The sequence below is a fragment of the Mustela erminea genome, chromosome 11 (assembly GCF_009829155.1).
Source record: "Mustela erminea isolate mMusErm1 chromosome 11, mMusErm1.Pri, whole genome shotgun sequence".
Classification (NCBI taxonomy): Eukaryota; Metazoa; Chordata; class Mammalia; order Carnivora; family Mustelidae; genus Mustela; species Mustela erminea.
The window spans coordinates 35,367,446-35,390,517 of record NC_045624.1 but is presented as its reverse complement, the minus strand read 5'-3'; the positions used below and the strand labels follow the sequence as shown (position 1 = coordinate 35,390,517).

At 35.3% G+C, this 23,072-nt stretch overlaps 1 protein-coding gene across 1 annotated transcript in view; it reads right to left on the bottom strand.

Moving 5' to 3' along the window:
* The window catches only part of PPP1R3A (protein phosphatase 1 regulatory subunit 3A), a 40,377-nt gene that overhangs the window by 2,770 nt on the left and 14,535 nt on the right, over positions 1-23,072 (bottom strand). The window contains exons 2-3 of the mRNA XM_032305553.1: positions 1,990-2,048; positions 1,753-1,877 (exon numbers count right to left, since the gene is read on the bottom strand). Of these exons, the coding sequence (XP_032161444.1) occupies positions 1,753-1,877; positions 1,990-2,048 (184 nt within the window). The remainder of the gene's footprint in view (positions 1-1,752; positions 1,878-1,989; positions 2,049-23,072) is intronic.

The window sequence follows — 23,072 nt, the reverse complement described above, 5'->3', positions numbered from 1 at the left end:
GGATCCTTTTAGGCTATGACTTGTGAATGAGATTAATAAGAAAAGGGACCAAAATTAATCACTCTCCTTCCAGCTTCCAAATATCACATTGTATTATTCAACTATTCTTGCTTGTCATTGCACTTTCTCCTCACTTAGGATATACACATTGATAGCTCCATGCTAATCAATTAGAGAGCAGCTTCCTGGGTGCCCCTTGCTGCATTTACACTTGCTGTAGGTGCCCCTATTACAGTTTCTCTTATTAATATGTTTTCTGCAAAGCCTCTGCAAACTATTAATAGCAAAACGTCACTCAAAGAAAAGTGAGGGAGTTAATGTCTCTGCAAATTCTGTTTTAATGACCCTCTGCCAACTGGTACTCAAATGTATTTGAGCTCTTCAGTGATGCCAACTGTCAGGATTTAACAGTGAGATGCCTGTGTTTTTTTTTCCTCCTCATAACTGACATTTGCATGATCTCAATAATTATATGCAAATCTTACGTTTTCCCCTTCTTCTCACATAAGGCTCATGTTACTTGTCAACTGCACAGCTGTCTTGTAAGCCAATGCCTGTGGGTTCCACAGATTTGGTTGTATTTCCATCTATTATAGAGCTTCATTGTTTTATGCATTAACGTCAGCATGGAGCAAATTAGCATCTAAATTACAGCTCCCTGTTCATTTATTGGATGTACAATCTCAGTAACTTCTAAACAAACTTTTATATTTGAGCCTGCTCATTGTAATGAGGTGTATTGGTGAAGCATGTGATTTTTCAGGGCCCTTTCATTATATTCTGTGGTTTGAAAAAAAAAATGGCGATGTTAACTTTCAGCTGGTGAGAATTCTCACAATGGGTGACAACTTTGTAGTTTCTTAAAGTTGGAGCAAAGTAAATTGCATACTTTAGTGATGCAGCTTCCATATCACTATAGAAAAGGTGGAAAATGTGGGGAAAGAGATGAGCTCTATTTCTTTTCTGTTTCAGCACTGACACTTGAAGAGGCAAATGTCATTTTAATCTTGGATGATTATGAATCCATGTATCCTAATGATATGAGCTCCAACCAAATACAGTAAAGGATAAATTGCATTATGTGACTCATTTACTCCCATTTCTTCCTTTGTGATAAAAATGCTATCTAAACCATCCCCCCAAAATTCCAAATAGATTGAATGTTCACCAAGTGTGAAATTTATGATAACAAATTTAATACTAAATTGTACAGTACTGAATTTGTTTCCTGTTTAAAAAATATAGCACAGGCTATTTTCTCCTCATTTGATAATTTAATACTTCCTAATGATATAGAACTGTGAGATTCTCACAAAGATGGAAGTAAGTTTTTTTAAAAAATGCTGTTAAATGCAGGATTCAGACTTGAAAAGCTGGACAGACTCTAACAATCATCGAGTCCAACCCTCTCATTTTACAGACGAGTTTATGCTAAGTGTACACTTGTCACAAAGATTAGAAATGCACATCAGCATAGTGCTTCCTCTTCTCTAATTCCTACAAACTATTACTCAGAGCCGCTGGTGAAGAGATAAGAAATGAATGTCATTAATTTACCACTGCAGAGACCAGAAGCAACCTACTGAAATCAAAGTGCCTTGTTGATCAAGCTAGAGATGCAAGGACAAAATAGGCTGTGCTTTCACATTTGCAAATTATATTAGTTGAAACTATTGAAAGGCAGGCATTGCAGCATCTTTGAAGCATAAATGGATTCATCCTCTGTAATACCGTGGCAACCAGAACACTTACCATCATCTCTAATTCTTTTTCATTATGTTCATCATGTTCCCTGTTTACATCTTTTACATTTTGATTACTGGTTTCCAAGTCTTCCTTGTCCTCATGAGAACAAACAATTGTTGGGATATAGGTATCTGCAAAGTTAATAAAATTGTGTCTGTGTAAGATCGTTATCATTGTAGGTTTTAACAAAAGACACGGATTTTGTTTCAAAATTAAATTAAAAAATCAAATAAAAAATATTACCTGTAATCTTTGAGTTCTCAAAGTTACTCTCATTTGATGTTGCTAATGATTCTTCTTTACTGTCAAATTTAAAACAGAATGTTATAAATGTTTTCTGAGACTACCTCTTCTAAGTATTTTTGTACAGGGGAAAATTCAAACAGATAACAAGTCAAATATTATATAAGCTTTCATATTTTCTTGCATTACTTGGTATGCTTTTTAAATAAAATTAATCTCTTGGAATAATTCAGTAGTAATTCACCAGTAGTAGAAAAATTTTTAAATAATTTCCACAATGCCATATTTATAAATAAGATTGTGTTGTCTATATTTAAAACTTACATAACCAAAGCAAAAATATATGTAAATGCTGATTATTCCATCATGCATGAATTTAATCTTTGCAAGTGAGAACATTTTTCTCTTGGTTTAAATGATAAAGTTTTATGAACTGACAGTCCTTTTGTGGTCGTGGAAATTGCTTTTTAATGTTCCAATTATTAATTTTTTTGTGTTGCATTTTATTCAAAATTCTTTCAGTTAGGTGGATATAACATTAACTCTCTCTCTCCAGGAAAGGAGAAAAAAACAAACTAAAAACTGAAAGGCAGCTAAATTTATACTCAGTTCAAAGACTTTATGTCTGTATTGCCACAGGCTAATTTTACAACCAAGACTTCAGATTGCACATATGAAAGCTTGTATTTTCTTTCTTTAAAATGATTTGGATTATACTTCCTTTATGATAATTTTCTGCATGGTGATTAAGGAAGACAAATACATTTTTCTTTCAAATGTACTCTATTTGTAGGTATATTTGTGGCATCGTTAGAATTTAGATTTGTCCATGACACTCAACAAACAGGAAATGATTGGGCCAGTGTTCACATTTTCTTGTATTGTCTCAGCTGAATTTTCTTATGACGACATTTCTCAATGACCTTTTCTCTTTAATAAAATGCATCTAGAAAGTTGGCAATGGTTGATAAAGTTGTGTAATAGAGTCTACTCTTCATTGCATGGATAATGTTGCTCCAAATCCCAGGAAAGCCAATCTTTTTTCAATCATGAGAAAACTTCAAATTCTTCCATCTAGACTAAACAAGAAGGTATTTTTGATATGTATTTATGCTTTGCATATATATTTTGTATATATTTATGTTTATAAGTTTAATTTAACTGTACCAAAAATATTTGGTATTTTCCAGTGGGTCCATGAAGAAAATGTTTCTGCATAAATATAACATCACTGGAAAAATATAGTATTACATAATTGATACTGAACCTATAAATCTGTATTGTTTAATGAGGCCAATAATTATGCAAAGAATTGTTTTTGTGCAATCTAACAGCAAGCTGATGGGTTTTTTTCCTTCTCTAAATACATGATATTTAGGTACTTAAAAATATATAAACCATCACACACCATTTAGTTGTTCTTACTCTCTCTTTATCTCCATAAAAGTGTTGAAAATCTCATTTGTAGAGGGAAAAACAGCCATTTAAAGCCTTCTGGTTTTGACTAACCAAAATGCAATCAATAATTTTTCTAATTTAATTCTCTAAGATACTTCAATTTTTAAAAAATGATTGCATCAAAAGAAAATAAACCTGCTTTTAACTAATATGAGGGACAAAAAAATTAGGTACTAAAATGTATATTATTATATTGGTGTCTTATAGAACATGTAAATACATAAAATGGGAGAGAAATCTTAGATTCAGGGATAAATACAAGAAAGAAAAGCTGAAATACATGAAATTTAAATATTATACCAAATATCTATGAAGAAAACTAATAGAAGATGTGTAAGACTTCTACAAGGAAAAGAATAAAGTTGTATCAAGAAATAAAAAACCTAGAAAAATTGAGATACATACCATGTTCATAGATAGGAAGAAGATATATTAAAGTATTAATTCTCTCCCAAATGATCTAAGACTAAGTCCAATTCTAATCAAAATTCCACAACAGTTTTGGGGCACCTAGGTGGTTCAGTCTGTTAAGCATGTGCCTTCGGCTCAGGTCGTGATCTTGGGGTCCTAGGAAGGAACCCCACATCAGGCTTCCCTACTCAATGGGAAGACTGCTTCTCCCTCTCCCTCTGCCTCTCCCATACTTGGGCTCTCTTGTTTGCTCTCTCTCAAATAAATAAATAAAATCTTTTAAAATACACAACAGGGTTTTTTTGGTTTTTGGGTTTTTTGTTTTGTTTTGTTTTTACAAAATTTGAAAAACACTATCTTAAAGAGAAGACTAAAGGCCTGAAGATAGATGAAATATTTCTGAGAAGTTGCTTTGAGGAGAAACCTGCTCTACCTAATTTCAAGAAATCTTATGAAGTTTTAGTTACTTAAGACTGCTATGCTGGGGGCGCCTGGGTGGCTCAGTGGGTTAAAGCCTCTGCTTTCTGCTCGGGTCTTTGATCCCAGGGTCCTGGGATCGAGCCCCACCTCGGGCTCTCTGCTCAGTGGGGAGCCTGCTTCCTCCTCTCTCTCTCTCTGCCTGCCTCTCTAATTACTTGTGATCTCTTTCAAATAAATAATTAAAAAAAAAAAGACTGCTATGTTGATGCACATATCTAGAACTTGGGTATATGGCAAACATGGTTACATAGCAGGTAATAAGAGATTGTTCAATAAATGGAGATAGGGAAAATGGCTGCTTCTACAGAAAAGATGAAATCAGCACAACATGTATTCAAAAATCAACTCCAGATGGAATAAGACCTGAAATGTCAAAAATCTTGAAATTCTTTTATTTTTTTTAAGATTTATTTATGGGACACCTGGGTGGCTCAGTGGGTTAGAACCTCTGTCTTCAGCTCAGGTCATGATCCCAGGGTTCTGGGATTGAGCCCCACATTGGGCTCTCTGCTCAGTGGGGAGCCTGCTTCCTCTTCTCTCTCTGCCTGCCTCTCTGCCTACTTGTGATCTCTGTCTGTCAAATAAATAAATAAAATCTTTTTATTTAAAAAAAGATTTATTTATTTTTTCAGATATATATATGCATTTTAATTTTAATGTTTGTGGCCAATACTGTGCAAGACCAATGTTTACAGCCTTACATTAACTTCTCCAGCAGGACCCACATGTAGCAGAAGTGTTCATATTGCTTTTATTTCTGCTTATTAGACTAATAGTATCCTAAAATAATTTAGCCACCTGGAACCATACTTACACAAAATATAAAAAGAATCTAGATGATTTAATTGTATTCTGTATTTCTGTAATTCTATATTAAAAAATCATAAGAGAACTCACAATGTAATTTTTCCAAAACACAGCTTTTATTATAGCACACCCTAAATTAGATATACCTCTCTCTGTAAACATTGTGCATGTTCATGAAAAGTCTGGTTTCCTAAATAGGTATAATGAACAAATATAAGCAAAGTTGTTCAAGAAATTTACCCTTGAAACTTAAATTAACTATTACCATCTTTGAAATTGAAAAATAATACAGAAGTGTTCCACTATGGAATGTTGAAATATAAACAATTTGAATTTTAAAGTCATTTATTCTTTTGAAAATATATTCCTGTTTTAAACAACCAAAAAAACTAAGATTCAAATTTGTCTCTATGAATAGGTTAAGCAATACACTAAATCATACTTACTTAGAAGCAACAAAAACTTTGGCAGTAATACAACTAATGTCTAATGAACCCAGAAGTTCAACATTTCCTTCACTCAGAAAAAAAAAAAAAAATCTAGCATCTGATTTAAGTATATAAAGTCAAAATATTCTCTTTGCCAATGCTCTGCTGAAATGTGAAACTTATACAATCAGTTTCATTAAATTGACCAGTAGAGGTTTATTTTTACTCCTGTATATTTCTGGTATCTATTTAACAGGTTTTACTTTGATGGAAAGCCATTTTGAGTCATGGGATTGTCATTAAGTTACAATTGTCACTGACCTGATTATCAGAAGTATGGCTAGTATCAATTATTTATTTAGAGAGCACAAGCAGGAGGAGGGGCAGAGGAAAAGGGAGAGAAATCCTCAAGGAGACTCCACTCCACTCCCAGTGTGGGGCTCATTCTCACTATGGTAAGATCATGACCTGAGCCAAAACCAAGAGCCTGTCGCTCAACTGGCTGTGCCACCCAAGCACCCCTAAGCCTTGAAATTCTTAATAGAAAATATATGTGGGGCACCTGGGTGGCTCAGTGGGTTAAAGCCCTCTGGTCATAGATCAGCTCAGGTCATGATCTCAAGGTCCTGGGATCGAGCCCCTCATCAGGCTCTCTGCTCAGCAGAGCCTGCTTCCTCTTCTCTCTCTGCCTGCCTCTCTGCCGACTTGTGATCTCTGTCTGTCAAATACATAAATAAAATCTTAAAAAAAAAAAAAAAGAAAATACATTTGAATATCTTACACACTCAGAGTGGAAATGTTTTCTTTTTTTTTAAAGATTTTATTTATTTATTTGACAGAGAGAGATTACAAGTAGGCAGAGAGGCAGGCAGAGAGAAAGAGAGGAGGAAGCAGGCTCCCTGCTGAGCAGAGAGCCCGATGCGGGACTCGATCCCAGGACCCTGAGATCATGACCTAAGCCAAAGGCAGCGGCTTAACCCACTGAGCCACCCAGGTGCCCCTGGAAATGTTTTCTTAAATAAGAAGGGAAAAAAGTGACTATAAAAAAAAAAGATTGTCAGTTTAACTATGTTGAAATTTAAAACTTGTTCATTAAAAGGCAGATTTATAAGAGAAAAATAAAAATTACAAACTAGGATAAAATGCACATGTTACATAAAACCAACACAAAAAGGCATCAAGAATATATAAAGAACTCCTACAATTCAATAAGAAAGCCCAAACATTTTCATAGAATCAGGGGAGAGGGACAGACCTTTCACTGAAGAGAAACTACATATAACCAGTAAGCACAGAAAGGGATAGGCAGTATTGTTAGAGAACAGAGAAATGTAAATCAAGACCACAAGGTCTTAATATCCATTTAATATCCATTTAATTGATAAAAATTAATACCATTTAATTGATAAAAATTGCTATCAAGTATACAAACTTGAAACAATCCAAATGCCCACCAACAGGAGAGAGACACAAAACTATGGCATAACATTAAAAAGGAATATTATATAGCACTCAAATCAATAAACCACAAAGACATACAACAGTATGGTAAATCTTAGTAATACAACATTAAATGAATAGTCCCAAAACATTACATCAGATGTTCTTTTTTTATAAGCTAAAACTAACTACTAAAGTAATTTGAATATATATATAAATAGATCTATAATTACCTATAGATTCGATAGATTTATATAGATCTATCTATAGATCAATAGATATCTATCTATCTATAGATCTCTATATTTAGATAGATATAGATATATATAGATAGATATAGGATATATATTAGATAGATATCTATCTATAGATAGATAAATATAGATATATATCTATATATCTAAATATATCTAAATATATATCTATATTATATAGATCTCTATCTTCTATATTATCTCTATAGATAGATAACTATAAGAGACAGAGATCTATATAGATAGATCTATATAGATCTATAGATCATAGATCGATATCTATTGATCTATAGATGATCTATATAATCTATCGATCTATAGGTAACTATAGATCTATCTATCTATATATATTCAAATTACTTTAGTAAGAGTAGATCTATAGATAGATAGATATAGAGATATAGATAGATAGAGATATAGAGATAGAGATCTATATAGATATATAGATACGGAGATATAGAGTTGCTCTGTGACTTAGATTAGAGGATGACTTTAGATAAAATCCCACTCTGAAATTCAAAGTGCCCGTCATATGACCAATTATATCTAAAGATATAATTAAAACAACTTTAGAAGAATTGAGGAAAAAAACAAAGCACTTGATGGTTGATGATAGGGCCCAGAACTATACACAGTTGTCATAGAAAGGAAAAGTACTATTGAATATTTCTAGTCTCCAAGGGAGACTGAGCCCTTTTAAGCAAAGAAGTTTCATATTTATTTGTATTCCCAGTGGCTAACACAGCACCTGACCCATACTAGTGGCATAACAAATGCTGTTGAGCAAATGCACAGCATCTTTTCTACTCTTACCTTCTCTTTACCTCTTTGTCTTATAATGCTGAAAGTTTCCCCTCTTCCAAAGCTCAGAAAAATGTTTTTAATTATGACTCAAATAATTAAACAACTTCCTAAAATGTTATACACTTAGAAATTAAAATGTCAAAAAGATATGTATTTTGTGGAGAAAGTTCCAACGCATCTTAAATCATATAATATAGTCCTTTGTATTATTTAATCATAAGGGTCATTCATTCTTCTAGAATATATTTTGATCACCCACTCTCACAACTTAATAACAAACACTGGGAAATCAAAGATGAATAAACTATAATGTCTTAATCCCCTTCATTAAACTCCTTAATCCCTTTCACCTATTTAACACATCTCTAAGCCCACCTCCTCTCTGGTAACCACCAATTTGTTTTTGAGTAGATTTTTTTCTTTTTTTTTTTTTTTTCAATTTCTTTTCAGTGTTCCAGAATTCATTGTTTATGCCCCACACCCAGTACTCCATGCAATACATGCCCTTCATAATACCCACCACCATGCTCACCCACCCCTCACCCCCTTCCCTCTAAAAGCCTCAGTTTATTTCTTAGAGTCCACAGTCTTTCATGGTTTGTCTCCCCCTCCAATTTAAAAGGGCTTAGCATGCTAAGCAGAGTGGGGCTGAATTCTTTATACACTTTTTAACCTCTGCAGGGGGTGGTGGGAAAAGGGAGTTCAGTGGGAGAGAGACATGGTCAGATGTCCATTTCAGAACCAATCTCTGGAGGTTCATTTAGGGACTTCTGTATGGAGAACCTGTGTAGAAGACTACAGTATTTCAGGCACAAAAATGATGAGGTTTTGAGATGAATGGCAATGAGAAAAGAGGAGAGGAATCAAATTTGAGTTACAACTCGTGATGTGGAAACAATATGATTTGTTGATAAAGTCCCTGTAGATAGATTTTTTTTAATCACTTTCTCTGCCTGACCTTGGTTGCATTAATGAGATTTAGAAAACTATATTTTCACTCCTAAGACCTAAGCAAGGAAGAGTTAAATCTGACAGTTAACTGGGGCCCCTGTACTATAAGTCAGGAAGGTGTTGAGTTAATCTGCAGTGTGGTTTCTGATCTCTTATGGACTGGGTGATCTACATCTCAGGTACCCAGGAGAAGCACCTTCTTCCTTAATCTCACATGCTTGGAAAGGGAACCCACAGTTATGCTTAGGCTCCTGGCTTTTAGTCAGTCTAGTCCTTCACTGGGGAAAAATAAAATGCCTTCCATCACACTGTTCACCTCAGTCCATAATATTCTAAGTGGTTATTAGCCAGCCTGTAAGTAGTAACTTACTAGTTTGCTAGATTTGAGCATTCTATTCTAGATGAATTTTTGAGGAACTCAAGATCAAGCTTATAAAATAACTTTAAGCATCTCTACTGTTTGGGACCCCTGCTACCTTGTCCCTCCCTTCTCCTGTGAACACTATAGCTCTTGATATAACAACAGATCCCCAAATCGCCTTTCATATCAGAAGCACCAGATCTGATCTCTGTAAGTTTTAAATTAATAGACCTTCACATGGAGGTAAGGAATGGAGAATTATAGAGCTGAGAAACTCCCAAGATGATTTTGATGTGAGGCCAAATTTGTAAACCCCGATAAAGATGTGATATATCTCAGTGGACTGAGTCTATCGGGTCAAGCTATGCACACTGCCCCTTCCCTCAATGATAGGCAGTGGGAAGAATCATTGCTCTGCTTTAGTTGGCCCTCCTGGTCCCAAACCTGGTTACCCTATTCCATGTTAGTTTGCTATGACTTTGTAACATGCTTTCCTGCTATTAGAAAACACTAAGAGTGGAGAGAAATTAAGACTAATGCAGAGGCTTCTAGTTTGAGAATTTAAAAGAATGGAACTAGCATCATTTGAGATAGAGAATTCAGGAGGAGAAACAATGGTAAAGGAAAGCAATGAGTTTCACTGAGAAAATGTGTTAGGCTTAGAAAGCCTTTGAGCTTTTGACCAAATGGGAAGTGAAAATTAGGGTTTATTGAATCCAAAAGCCCAGATTTTAATGTTTTTTCTCTCATAATATCATTGCACAAAGGCTTGCATCTTCTTTACAATTTAAATTTTCCCCCATTTCAGAGAAATGGTACATGACATTGAAATTTTATGTGATGGCCTCAAGTAGATAAAAAATATGTTTTGAGTATATAAAAAAACTAATGGTTTCCAATCAATAATGATCTATAAGAAATATAATAGTAACTTAAAATACATGGTAATCAATATTAATTAATTCAGTTAGTCATCATTTAATAAATATTCAAATGCTTACAAATTTCCAAATTTTGTACTAGACCACCGCAATGAATAAGAGAGAGTTCCTGCTGTCAAAGGGCTCACAAACCACAAGGGAAGGCAGACAACTAAATAAAGGATTAACCCAGCAGTGTAATAATTGTGTGCTCAGTGGGCAGTAGTATGGGGTATGAAAGTGCCCAGGAGGGTTTGCCCTTTAATTTGAAAACTAAACAAGAAATAACACTTGTTAGGGAAGAGGGGGGCAGCAATTCTCCCCTTAAACTCTCAATTCTCGTGCCTTGAGCTTAAGGCATGTACAAATGCCTTATCCGTAAAAAAGCTATTCTAAACTTGTCAAGAAATTTAAGATACAATTCAAGAAGAATGAAAGATTGAAACCCAGGGTATTGATTGGTGGTCAGCCAGCTGAAGAGGCACAAACTTTAATGTGGTTCACTGACCTTCTATGTGAAAATAACCTGGCACTCATTACAAATGCTGCTTTGGAGGCCTCAAACCAGATCTGAATCAGCATGTCTGGCGTGGGGAATAGGAATCTGCATTTTTTTAGTAAAAGCTCAAAGATGTTCACGTGTTTGAAGACATCTGATCTAAGTGTTCGTTCCTATCAGGGCTATAGGAAAACACTCTAAGAATCCAGGAAGGTAATACAGGAAGTGTCTCCTTATGTCGCTGAATTTTCAGCAATTCACATCCGATTATGTAAGGAGGGGTGCAGTTCTATGCACAAAGGAAAATAATTGTGTATGCATCACATATACCCATAAAATAAATACATTGAAACACAGACCAATTTTGTGCCTTGGAGAATAAAATGATGAAACATTGATAAGGTAGGAATTGAAATGTATTTGCAACCTAATAAGTTAACAGAAAAACAATAATTTGTGTTTCTGAGTCAGCAGTTAATCACTCAAAACTTGAGTCAGTTCTATAGACTGTCTACCTCTGAGCTTCATGTAACTTCAGAAAGTTTACAATACTTTTTATGCCAAACTCCTTCAATTCACAGGATCTCAGATCTATAAGAGGCCTCATGCTTGGACAGTCCCAACCCATCATATTACAGAGACAGAAACTGAAGCCTAGTTAAACAATATGGCAGAAGTCACACACACACACTAACTAGTTTAGTAGCTAAACTAGAACTACATACAAGTTTCTTGGTTACCATGTCAATGTTCTTTCATAAAGGGTCAGTCCGGAGTGAAAAAGAGCAGGAAGACGGGGATGTAAATCTCATTCTTTCCTGTTATTTACCACTTACTAAGCCACTTTCTAGCCATGTGACCTCAGACGTGATAACCTCTCTATGCTTCAGGTTGCTCCAAAATATTGCCTCCTCCTTATACAGGGCAATAATTTAGCATAGTTCTCAATACATGGAAGTGTTTAATAAGTTTATCATTATTATCACTATTGTTGTTGTTATTGTTATTAGTGATGTGTGATAAACACACTCTACACTACCATGGTACCCAAGTACCAATCTTTTCCTTTCACTTGGAGTTATCCGTAGTTTTTGATGTTTACCTTATATGCTCTTCTATCTTTAATTTACAAGCTACTTTCAAGGGTAAAATTTGCAACCCATGTTAGCATACTTGCTTAGTTCTTTCTACAGTGCCCTTCTCAGAAGACCATCCTCCAAAGAAAAATCACTAGATCTTTGGTAAAAGTAGCCTTTATTTAAAAATGTCCTCTCCAAATAGTGTTTATGGGAATGTTAACCCACACTTTATTTATTCAGTGTCAAGATTTAGGCACCATGTTAATACTACTGTACTACTCCAGTTTCTGGGTATGTGGCACTTCTGCTTTTGGAGTTGATTTTAACACTGTTGAAATGTAGTTGTTTTCGTATAAGTAATGATATGGTTTTCCTAAGGTCTTAACAATGCCTTTGTGCTAAAAAGCTCATATGTCTCTTAAGTGAGTGAAACCTCTCAGAGACCTGGTGCACACAATCTGAGTCTGTTGTGATGGAATTACCCAGCCAGTCCGGGTAGGTATCAAGATTGGGTTGTGGGCAGCAAGATTGTAACTCTGTTCCACAAGGAATAAAAAAGTTGGCATAAAAAAGGATCATTTCCAAAGTGAGTCATGACTTGTATTTGTGTCTCCTTAACACTGCTGCAAGGTGTTCAGCATTGCTCAAAGAGAACCAAACTTGGAATTCTTGGGCACCACCTTTCACTCTGAAACAGCTAAAAAGTAAATAAAAGTTGAACTCTCAAGCCTTTCAGCCTGTCCTCTTTGGTCTCATTTTGTTTCCTCTATCCTCCTCCTTCCTTAAAGAAAGAAAGGGAAAAAATGGAGAGCTTTTAAATTAGAAAAAATGGTACCTTTTTGCGATTTTTTTTTAAAGACACTTAAGAATACATTAGCTTTGTCATTGGCACTGACAAATGGCTACTTCTAGAAAGACTGAAAAGGCTTTCCTAGAATAATAATTACATCTTGTATACTATTTATTTTCATAATTTTGTGGTGATATTTTCCTGAAAATTCACCTTCTATTATTCTTTTTTTTTTTTTAAGCCACTTCTGAATTAGAGGATGGAGGAAAACAAAAGCTTATACTCAACAAGAGGTAATGTTGATAATACATTAGCTACTGGAGCTTAATATATGTTCCTTTGGTGTTACAATACCAGTAGTCTTCTCTTGATAAGGAGTAAAACCAAAAACAGACGCAAAATATTTGATCAAAAGACAGAGAATTAAAGAGATAAATTTCTAATTGTGAGTGGAAGTATCTAAGGAAAAAAATTTAAAGGCTTGATGCAGAAGGAATTTAGGTTGAAAAGACAAATTACATTCAGTTCCTTGATGATAAGGAAAGGACAATAAAATAATGATAGCTCTGCGTTATTCACAGGGATTGAAAGAAGCAAGAAATAATCTCAGAGAAAAAAACAAAAACATTTTTAAATGGCTTTATATTCCCTTCAACACTGAATCTGGAGACTAATAACTAATATGGTAAGGAATATGGTTATTTGGGCATCACATTTCCTTATCTTCAAAGTGAAGGTTCTGGATTAGATTAAGGATATCAAATACAATACCCTCATGCTGGCCTCTCTCTCTAGCACCCAAGGCAAGCACTGATAACAGATCAAGGAATTTTCTTGCTGAGACCAGATTCAATTCTATGAACCTTCTCCACACAGCCAGGCGGCCACTACCCATCAACCCTTTTATTACTCAAATTGGAATGAACTTGCCCTTCTTAGTTTTGCTATGAAATAACATGCCTTCCAGTTTTAGAGTTCTATATTTATATAAATAATAGGAGTATCTATGAATATGGTTTGAAATGTTTAATTTGGAATTTTCTTAAACCATTTTTTAAAAAAATAAAATGCTAGAAAAATCAGTACAAATAGCTACTAAATTAAAATTTCAATACAGTCAAGAATAAACTCTTGGTTAAATCTTATGGTCAGCATTATCAGTTCAAACTGATAGAGGTCCTAGCTGCACAGTTCGTGAGCTGATCCTGCATTATTTGTAGTAAAGATTACAGAATCATTTGCTTCCAATTCATCTTACTTATGTTCAGGTAAAACTTTTCAAATAACAGAACATTACACAAATCACAACTGGCTGGATAAACAAATGTATTGGATAATACCTATCATATAAGTTCATTTATTACTTATAAAATGTAATCATAAACCATGGCAAACCACAAGCCCCTTGAGTAAACTCTAGTGAACAGCTCAAGCATTCAAGGAACTAAGCATATGCCACATTAGGGACCAGATGGTTTTATTGAGTCATTTTCCTGCTTTCCATAGAGCTGAATTACTACATTTCTAAAAATCTTTTCTGTTTCTCAATTAGAGCATTGCCCATTGCCTTGGTGCTTGATCTTGAAAACATCCTGAAAACAATGGTACTATGAAATTTCAATAACTGAAAACATACCTTTGTTGAAGAATCCTTTGGTAAGTTTCTTTTCCAAAGTTTCTTCATTTCGTGACTTGGTTGCCTACTAAGGATTGCCCATTCAAATCTGCCTTGCCATGTCAGAGTGCTAGATGCTATTTTTTCTTGCTCACCTCACCGTATAGGAATCAGGACAAAAAAAAGACTATTTAGATTTAGTTCTGTGATTGAATCTGGGCAGCATGTGCCATTTTGTGGCAATGTGTATTTCCTAAAGAGGTACTACACTGTGAGCATCCAGTGAAGAATTAAGTATCCTCCTGGAGGTCCAAGTGTGAACCAAAAATTGTAGGTTGCTTTGGGAGGGGATATAATTATAAGCAGAATCCATTAATTTTAAGTGAAGAAGACTTCTAGGTAAACCTGGCTCAAGGGATACTCTACCACAATCTGTCAGTTCTATTCCATTGAGAGAGAAATGTGAATGTTTTTAAACAGCGAGTACTGCAAAAACTCAAGAATACATAACAGAGGGATATCAGAAAAAGTTCTTAAACTTATTGGCCCCAAAGCCTTATTTTACTTGAGTTCTTAAAGGAAGTAATTGTCACCCATAGAGTAGGTGGGTGACCAGAAACTAGTGATTGTTCAGCTGAGAGTCCTGCTACTTCAGAAGTCGAACATCCTAATTCTTCAGAGTTCCCCTGCAAAGTAGTTGATAAGAGTTTTATACCATCTCCATCTTCCAAAAATTACCAGAGTATTGTCATGTGTATTTTTTCCCCCAGAATACTAAGTTGCAGGCATTCTTTTTTTCATAATGATGTTGATTTATCTGTGTTTGTGTAAAAAGTCACTATCACAGAGTTACAGCTACTGAGCCAGCTAATTGCAGTTACAGAAACTCTGATTAAACACATTTTCCTTGTGGAATCTGCATGTAAGTATTGCTAAGCTATTTGGTTTGTTAAATACTGAGATACTGAGCTTTGACATACAACCTCCTTAGCATTTGTGTTACATAATTGTTTCGAAACTGTTTTAAGAAAAAACAATTTAAAATGTAAATTGATATATCCAGTGTATTTTGGGGAGGCTTAGGAGGCAGAGGCAACACAAAGGAGCAAGAGACTTCCAGACTTTGAAATCAAGTCATTCAAGAAGTGACCGTCTCAGAAAAAAATGTTTGCCAAATGGAGGGTGACGGGTATGAGATCAGAGTACCAAATTGTAACTGCTTACCTGAGCATCTTTGCCCTCAATTGTTCCTCAAAATAGCAATGTTTACAACTGCCTGTTCGTTTGTTATTATTATTATTTTTTTTAATGGGGAACAAAGTGCTAGGAAACTTCTCCAACTTTTTCCCCCAGCTTCTACCCATTCCTGTCTCTTGACAAAGAATTTCAAGCATGTGTCGATACTCCTTCCTTCATCTAGAAAATAAATCAGGTGAGGTGGTGTGTAATTCAGTAGAAATACTGGAAGAACAATTCTTCAGTATTTTTTAATAGGAGATCATAGATTTTATGTTTGCAAAAAAAGCACCAGATATTTTAAATATAGTAATTGGGACTAGCAAAAGTCAAGGAGTACCAAAGCAAGCTAGAAAAGTTTAAATAGTGCCTTCCTGCGACTGCCTTGAATTGTTCAATTTAAAAGTTATAAAGTCATTTTTTAGGTCATTTCTTTATTGCTTTGAAATTAATATATGTCTGCCATTTCTTCTTTATTTTAAATTTTTTAGGTATTAGCTGTGTTCGTTCTAATGACTGTTTAAGATATGAAATCTATTCTAATTCATTTCCATGTTTGAGTAATTCAGTTTCACAAACATATTTCCAAACTAGCTATTCTACTTATGCTAATGACAGCATAAATTGATATATCAGGGAAAAGAGAAATATGGTAAATTGGGTTGGATGGTTTATGTTAAAATCCAAATAAGGATCCTATTATCCAACTGGATTTGTATTTAACTGCATTTGAGAAGTTTTCTAGGCAGAGGAGTAAGACTTAAAGCATTATTTCTGAATTTAATGCTTTTGTGAACTTACGTCACATATTGAAGTCATCTTAATGCACCTTTTTGTCAATTCTTCACAATAGTGTTACAAAAGGAAGGGAGGAGAGGATACATTTAAAAAGCAAATGAAAAAGAACTCAATGGGAGCCTATTAGGCTACCTGTTGATGAGCATGTAAGAGAGTCATTAATATGCGGCTCATTGACATGATAGGCCATAATGACTCCTCCAGGGACGGTTCAGTCTATTGTGTCAGAGACTAGTTAGGGATTCATTAACGGGAAGACTCATGACTTCTTAATATGCAAATTATTAATGCAATGCACTGAGGCATCCCTCATAAATGTCCACATTTTGCACTACATGTCTTTTTTGCCACCCTTCACCCACACCTTTTGTGAACTGTCTTCTTTTACCCATCCTCTGTTGCAGATCTCTCCACAAAAGATTCCATACTCCTGCAGAATCTACCACTTTATATTCAAAGACCCTTCAGCCCACGTTTCTGGGATTTAATGCAGGTTCACATACACAAACCCCCTTGAACATTTTGAATAAGTCAGTAAAAATTCAGCATAAAATCTGATTGAATGTATTTCTCCCATGTCAAGTCAGTTTTTGGCTAAAGGCAGGGCAACATGAACAAAGTGGTTGTTTTTAAGAACTGAGACTCTGAAACATGAATAGTATCATTTATACTGAAGGTGAGAAGGAAAAGAGAAAAAGAGAGTTGAGAAAAGCCCAACAGAGAAGGCACGAGGAAAAAAAAAAAAAGTTTAATTAAACGAAGTAGGAAGAGTAACTATTCATACCAATGTGATACATTAAATGAAGAAATGAATTTAAGCCACTCAATGTCTGGCATACAGCAAGTCAATCAGTAATTAGTAGCTGTTACTATTATATTGGCATTTTGAACTTTGCATAAAGATGAAGTTGATATCCTCATTTCCTTTTGAAACAATAAGAAAAATGTTATTGAGTGAAAGTTGTTCCATTTTTAAATTAGAATACCGTGAAGAGGGGATCAAACACATTCTTTATTTCTATAGCAGAATTAGCTACAGCATTCATGGAGAGGTACTCAGGTATCCTTTGAAGCTTATCCACATTTCATGTATAGAAGCTACATTTTAATATGCCCTTTCATGTGGGACTTTATATACTACCTATATTCATTTTCTTGCTACTCTATTATTCTAACCTTGTCTAAAACACAATACCTTCTTTGCAAAGTTTCAGGAGAAATAGACGCTATTTCTAATTTCCATTAGCCCTCAACTCTGTAGTAGATCTACAAGTCTATTTGTCACAAAATCCACATCTCCATGCAAAATCAGGAATGTTTTTTAAAGCTAACAACTTTATCAAATAATAGTATATATGCCATAAAACTCACCCACTTTAAATGTACAATACAATAATTTTTAGTATATTTAGTGTATTTTCAGAATCATGCAGCCATCACCAAAATGTAATCTTAAAACATTTCTAATACCCCAAAAAGAAACCTCACATCCCTTAGAATCACTCTTCATTTCTCACCCCCAGCCTTAGAGACACTAATCTTCCTGTCCCTAAATATTTGCCTAATCTGCATTTCGTACAAGTGGAATTATGCAATATGTGTCCTTTCATGTCTGGCTTCTTCCACAGAGCATAATGTTTTGAGGCTCGTCGATGTTGAGGCATGTAACAGTGCTTTCTTTTTATTGTTTATTAGTATTCCATTATATATATATAACACACTTTGCTTATTCATTCACCAGTTGGGCATTTGGATTATTCCACCTTTTCCTGTTTGTGGATAGTACTTCTGTAAACATTTACATTTGTGTGGACCTTGGGTGGAAACCTAGGTGTGAAATTGCTGGGCTATGGTAATTCCGTATTTCACATATTGAGAAATTGTCATATTATTTTCCTAGAAAGTGGCTGCATCATTTTATAATCCTACCATCAGTGCATGAGGGTTTTAATTTCTTCAAGTTCTCACCAACGTTTGCTATTACCTCTATTGATCATAATTATTCTAGTGCACGTGAAGTGATACCTCATTGTGGTATTGATTTGCATATTCCTAATGATGTTGAGTACTGTTTTATGTGCTTAACAGTTCTTTAAAAGAGCTTCTTTAGAGAAACATCTATTCAGATGCTTATCTTATTTTAAAATTGAGTTCTCTTTTTATTATTGAGTTGTAAGAATTCTTCTGGATATAAGTCACTTAATGATATATGATTCGTAAATATTTTCTCCACTATGTGGATTGTCTCTTTTTTTTAACACTTTATTTATTTATTTGAGATAGAGAGAAGGAGGGAGAGAGAGAGGGAGGGTACAGCAGAGGGAGGAGCAGTGGGAGAGGGAGGAGCAGACCCCCTGCTGAGTGGGAGCCTGATTCAGAGCTGGATCCCAGGACCCCAAGATCATGACCTGAGCTGAAGTCAGATGCTTAACCCACTGAGCCATCCAGGTGCCCCCTATATAGACTTTGTTTGAGTAAATCTCTTTAAATAGGAGACAATACTTTTAACAAAAATAGTCTTTATTAATATAATTATCACAAGCACCTAATTATACTTCACAGTCTTCTAATGTTAATTTCAAATACTGAATGCTAGAAAACATCCAATGCTTATTGGTCCTACCCAGGTTCTACACTGAAAGAGATATAAGCAGATTTCAGAAATGCTTCAAACGAACATGTAGATTTGAGGAAAGAAGTTCAACTGATTTAGGAAGCTCACAATACAAACATTATCCTATTTTTCTCTGGAGCCTACAGCTGGACGAGATAGAGTAATTAGGGAGGAGATCATCTGTGCCAAGATTACTATCCCAGTGGAAGGCCTTTAGATCCCTGATTAAATAGAGCGAAGTTTATTCCAGGAAATCCCAAGTAGATAAAGTTAGAAGGGCTCAATAAGATAAAACTATGGTTGGAGATCAAAACAAGAGCAATAGGGTACTTGGGAAGGACTAGTTGAGACCCAGATATGAACCAAAAGGCAAGGAGACTTTTGACTGAAGACATTAGGCCACAGACTGGGGCTGCAGAAGGACTCTGGTACAAATGCCAAATTCTGTTGAGACCCAGCTACATTGCCAAAGATGAGGATCTCCGCCACACCCTTAGCAAGGCAACAACAGACTTTGCAGTCAACACTCTGAAGAATACTATCAAGTGGGCTTAAAGGATTCAGTCCTTCTCTTGCACATCATGCTAATTCAGAATAATGTTAGACAAAACTCAGTGTGTATTCAAATATTTAATATTTGCTAGGCATGGGACTCCTGGGTGGCTCAGTGGGTTAAGGCCTCTGCCTTCGGCTCAGGTCATGAGCCCCGCCTCCATCAAGTCTCACATCCGACTCCTTGCTCAGCAGGGAGCCTGCTTCTCCCTCTGCCTCTGTCTGCCACTCTGTCTGCCTGTGCTCACTCTCTCACAAATAAATAAAATCTTTAAAAAATATATATTTGCTAGGCATTATCCTAGAAGTTAAACCACGAGCACAAGCCAGGATTAAACAAACTCTGCCTTCATAAAGTTTACAGTCTAAAGAACTACAAATACAAACCAGCCGTTTAAAAATCACAATTGTTCTATTCAGAGCTGGAGAAGCATGGGGTCCTACAGCAAAAAATACTCGGAGCACTACCCTAAACTCAAGGAAGGGAGGAAGCCCAGGAAGGCAGTAGCTGCTGTGCACACATGTGGGCTTGTAAAGACACATTAGACGGGAAGGAGGTCAGATCCTGCAATCGGACTGCAGATCATATTTAAAAGCTTGATTTTATGAATCATACAATATACATTTTTTTCAAGAAGAAAAACTGTTTTAAAAGAAAATTCTTAAGGGGCGCCTGGGTGGCTCAGTGGGTTAAGCCGCTGCCTTCGGCTCAGGTCATGATCTCGGGGTCCCGGGATCGAGTCCCACGTCAGGCTCTCTGCTCAGCGGGGAGCCTGCTTCCCTCTATCTCCCTCTCTGCCTGCCTCTCCATCTACTTGTGATTTCTCTCTGTCAAATAAATAAATAAAATCTTTAAAAAAAAAAATTCTTAAAATTTGACTTCGTTCTAAATGGCAATAAACTCTACCCCAATGTTCCTACTCTTGCTTAACCCTCTCACCGTACCTACAAAAGCGTTATTTCATTTAGATTTACTAACTTTCTTTTTGTTTAAATAGTATTGCTCTTTTGATATGTACTAAAACTAATGATTTCTAGTTTTTAAAAAAATTATAATTCAGAACACCTATGTTTAGGTCTTATTGTTTACACCAGTTATTCTCAATCCTGGGGTACATCAGAATCACCTGGGGAGCTTTTTTAAAAATACCTATGCCTGAGCCCTGCTCCCAGACCAATTCAGTTAGTCTTTGTAGTAGGGCCTGCATATGGGTGCCTTATTTTTCCTTTTCCTGTGTGGATCAAGCTTGAGAAAGTTCGGTTTACACCACTATACTACCCTGGCTTTTACTCTGTGAAGGTATGGATGTGGGAAATTAAGTCCTTCAGTAAAAATACTCCGCTATTAAGTTTCCATGGGGTGGGGAGAGAAGAAGATATACATAATGAAATAGGCTGGCATTAATGTAAATTTTATACAAATTGTACGTCCACTACTGTTAGGTCTATAAAACAATTAATTTTTATTCATCATGGGGATTACCCACCCATACTTCAGTGCATTTAAATTTACTTATTTTTCTTAACTAAAAAGAAACCTACATGCTGTTTAGGGTAAGAGACAGTCATCATTTCTACTTTAACAGCTATATAGCTCATTATGAAACTGATAGTGTTTATAAAGATTTAGACCTGAACTAGTAAAACGTTTTCCAGTTGTATTCTGTGGCAAATTGTCCAAACAATTACTGCAGATGCAAGCACCATAAAGTGTATTGCCAAGGACACTTGTCGGTTAGATCCTATAAAAGAACAATTAGAGTCTTGAGGTAAAAATAATAGAAATGAGATGACAGTCACTGAAAAAGGCAGAAATTGCAATATAATAGTTTAAATGTAAGTTTGTGGATAATGCTGATAGCTTAATGTGTTTGGAGTTTATCATGTGTTAAGAGAATGTTTCATACAAAAATACCACAACCTGATCTTCATTTTTCCTTATTTGATATGTAAGTGAAGGCACTTGCTATCTTTGAGGATCAGCATTTTACACCTGTTTGCTTCATTTATATGTATATAGAGTTGATTTTATGAAAAAAAAATTCTTTTTACATGTCTCAATTTACATAAGCTTATCCCATATGCATAATACTAATAGCCTATAGTCAGGATAATCAAAATAGTTGAAAATAAAAATAATGATAGGTACAGCTATTTAGTGCTTTTTAACTCCAATAACTCAAATGTTGAATTCCTTCTTTGATTAACTGGAGTACAACTCCATCTTCACTAAAACAAAATTGCAAGGCGGTGCGCCAGTGGGGGAAAAAATGGACCTAGAAAGATAGGAAATGAAACTCTGGGAAGCCAGAGAGCAGCCAGAAAAAAAGGAGAAAGGGATCCTTAACCGGTTTGGTGTCAAAGAGAAATGGTTTTTCCTGCCTTTCCTGCATGAGACCATATGGCTAGTTAGTGACTGGTATGCCCAAGAGTCTATAGGAGCCATCAGGAGCATGGGAATCTAATGCAAACAGAGGGGAAAGGTACATCACTTGAAGCTGCTTCCAGTGTTGCCCTTGTGACTTTGTTGAGCATGGAGCCCTGTTCTCCCAGGGGTCTTCATGATTGACTCTCTTCACGTCTCTGATCAACTGTCATTTTCTTAGTGATGTTCAATCTCTACTCATCCTTCTTATCTGGTATTGCATTTTATACTCTCAATTGCACTTGCCATTTTCTGACATAACTTATTTATTCTTTAAATTAATTAGTTATTAGCTTTCCCTCCCATTAGAATATCAGCTAATCAAGGAAAGAGACTGTCATTTTTTCACTAATGTATCCCCAGTGTTTAGAACAGTACCTGACACATAGTATATACTCAGTAACACTTCTTGAATGCATGAAGACACTTTTGTCATTTCTCAGTCACGCGTGGTTTTTGGTTTTTGGTTTATTCTCTGTCAGTGTACAAGCTAAAGGGCACAATAAGAGATTTGCCACTGGTATCTTGATGATTTTTTTTCTTTGAAGTTAACTAAGACCCATCTTTCTCAATCTTGAGGGCATTGGTATTATAGAAGGAAGCATATTAGTGTAATTTTCACGTACCCATCCATAAGGATAAACATTGAGATGCCTGGAATAATCTTTCTCACCAAGTTAAAACATAAACCTTAGATTTTAAAGGAAGAATTTGAATCAACTAATTACAAAAGGAAAATTTCCCTGAACATGACCAGAGCAGTAAAATGAATCACTCATGAAATAGGTGTAAGAATACCTAAAAATGTACATCATCATACATACCTGCTTTTTATATTAAAGGTGACCTATAGGAAAATTAAATAACTAATATTGATAATGAGGATAGAATAAAATCTGTAGGGGCACCTGTGTGCCTCCGTCGTTAAGCATCTGCCTTCAGCTCAGGTCATGATCCCAGGGTCCTGGGACTGAGTCTCACATTGGGCTCCCTGCTCAATAGGAAGCCTACTTCTCCTTTTTCCATTCCCCCTGCTTGTGTTCCCTCTCTCACTCTCTCTCCCTCTGTCAAATAAATAAATAAAAATCTTAAAAAAAAAGCTTTAATAAAAATAAATAAAATTTAAAAAGAATAAGACCTGTATTTAACCATTCCAAATAC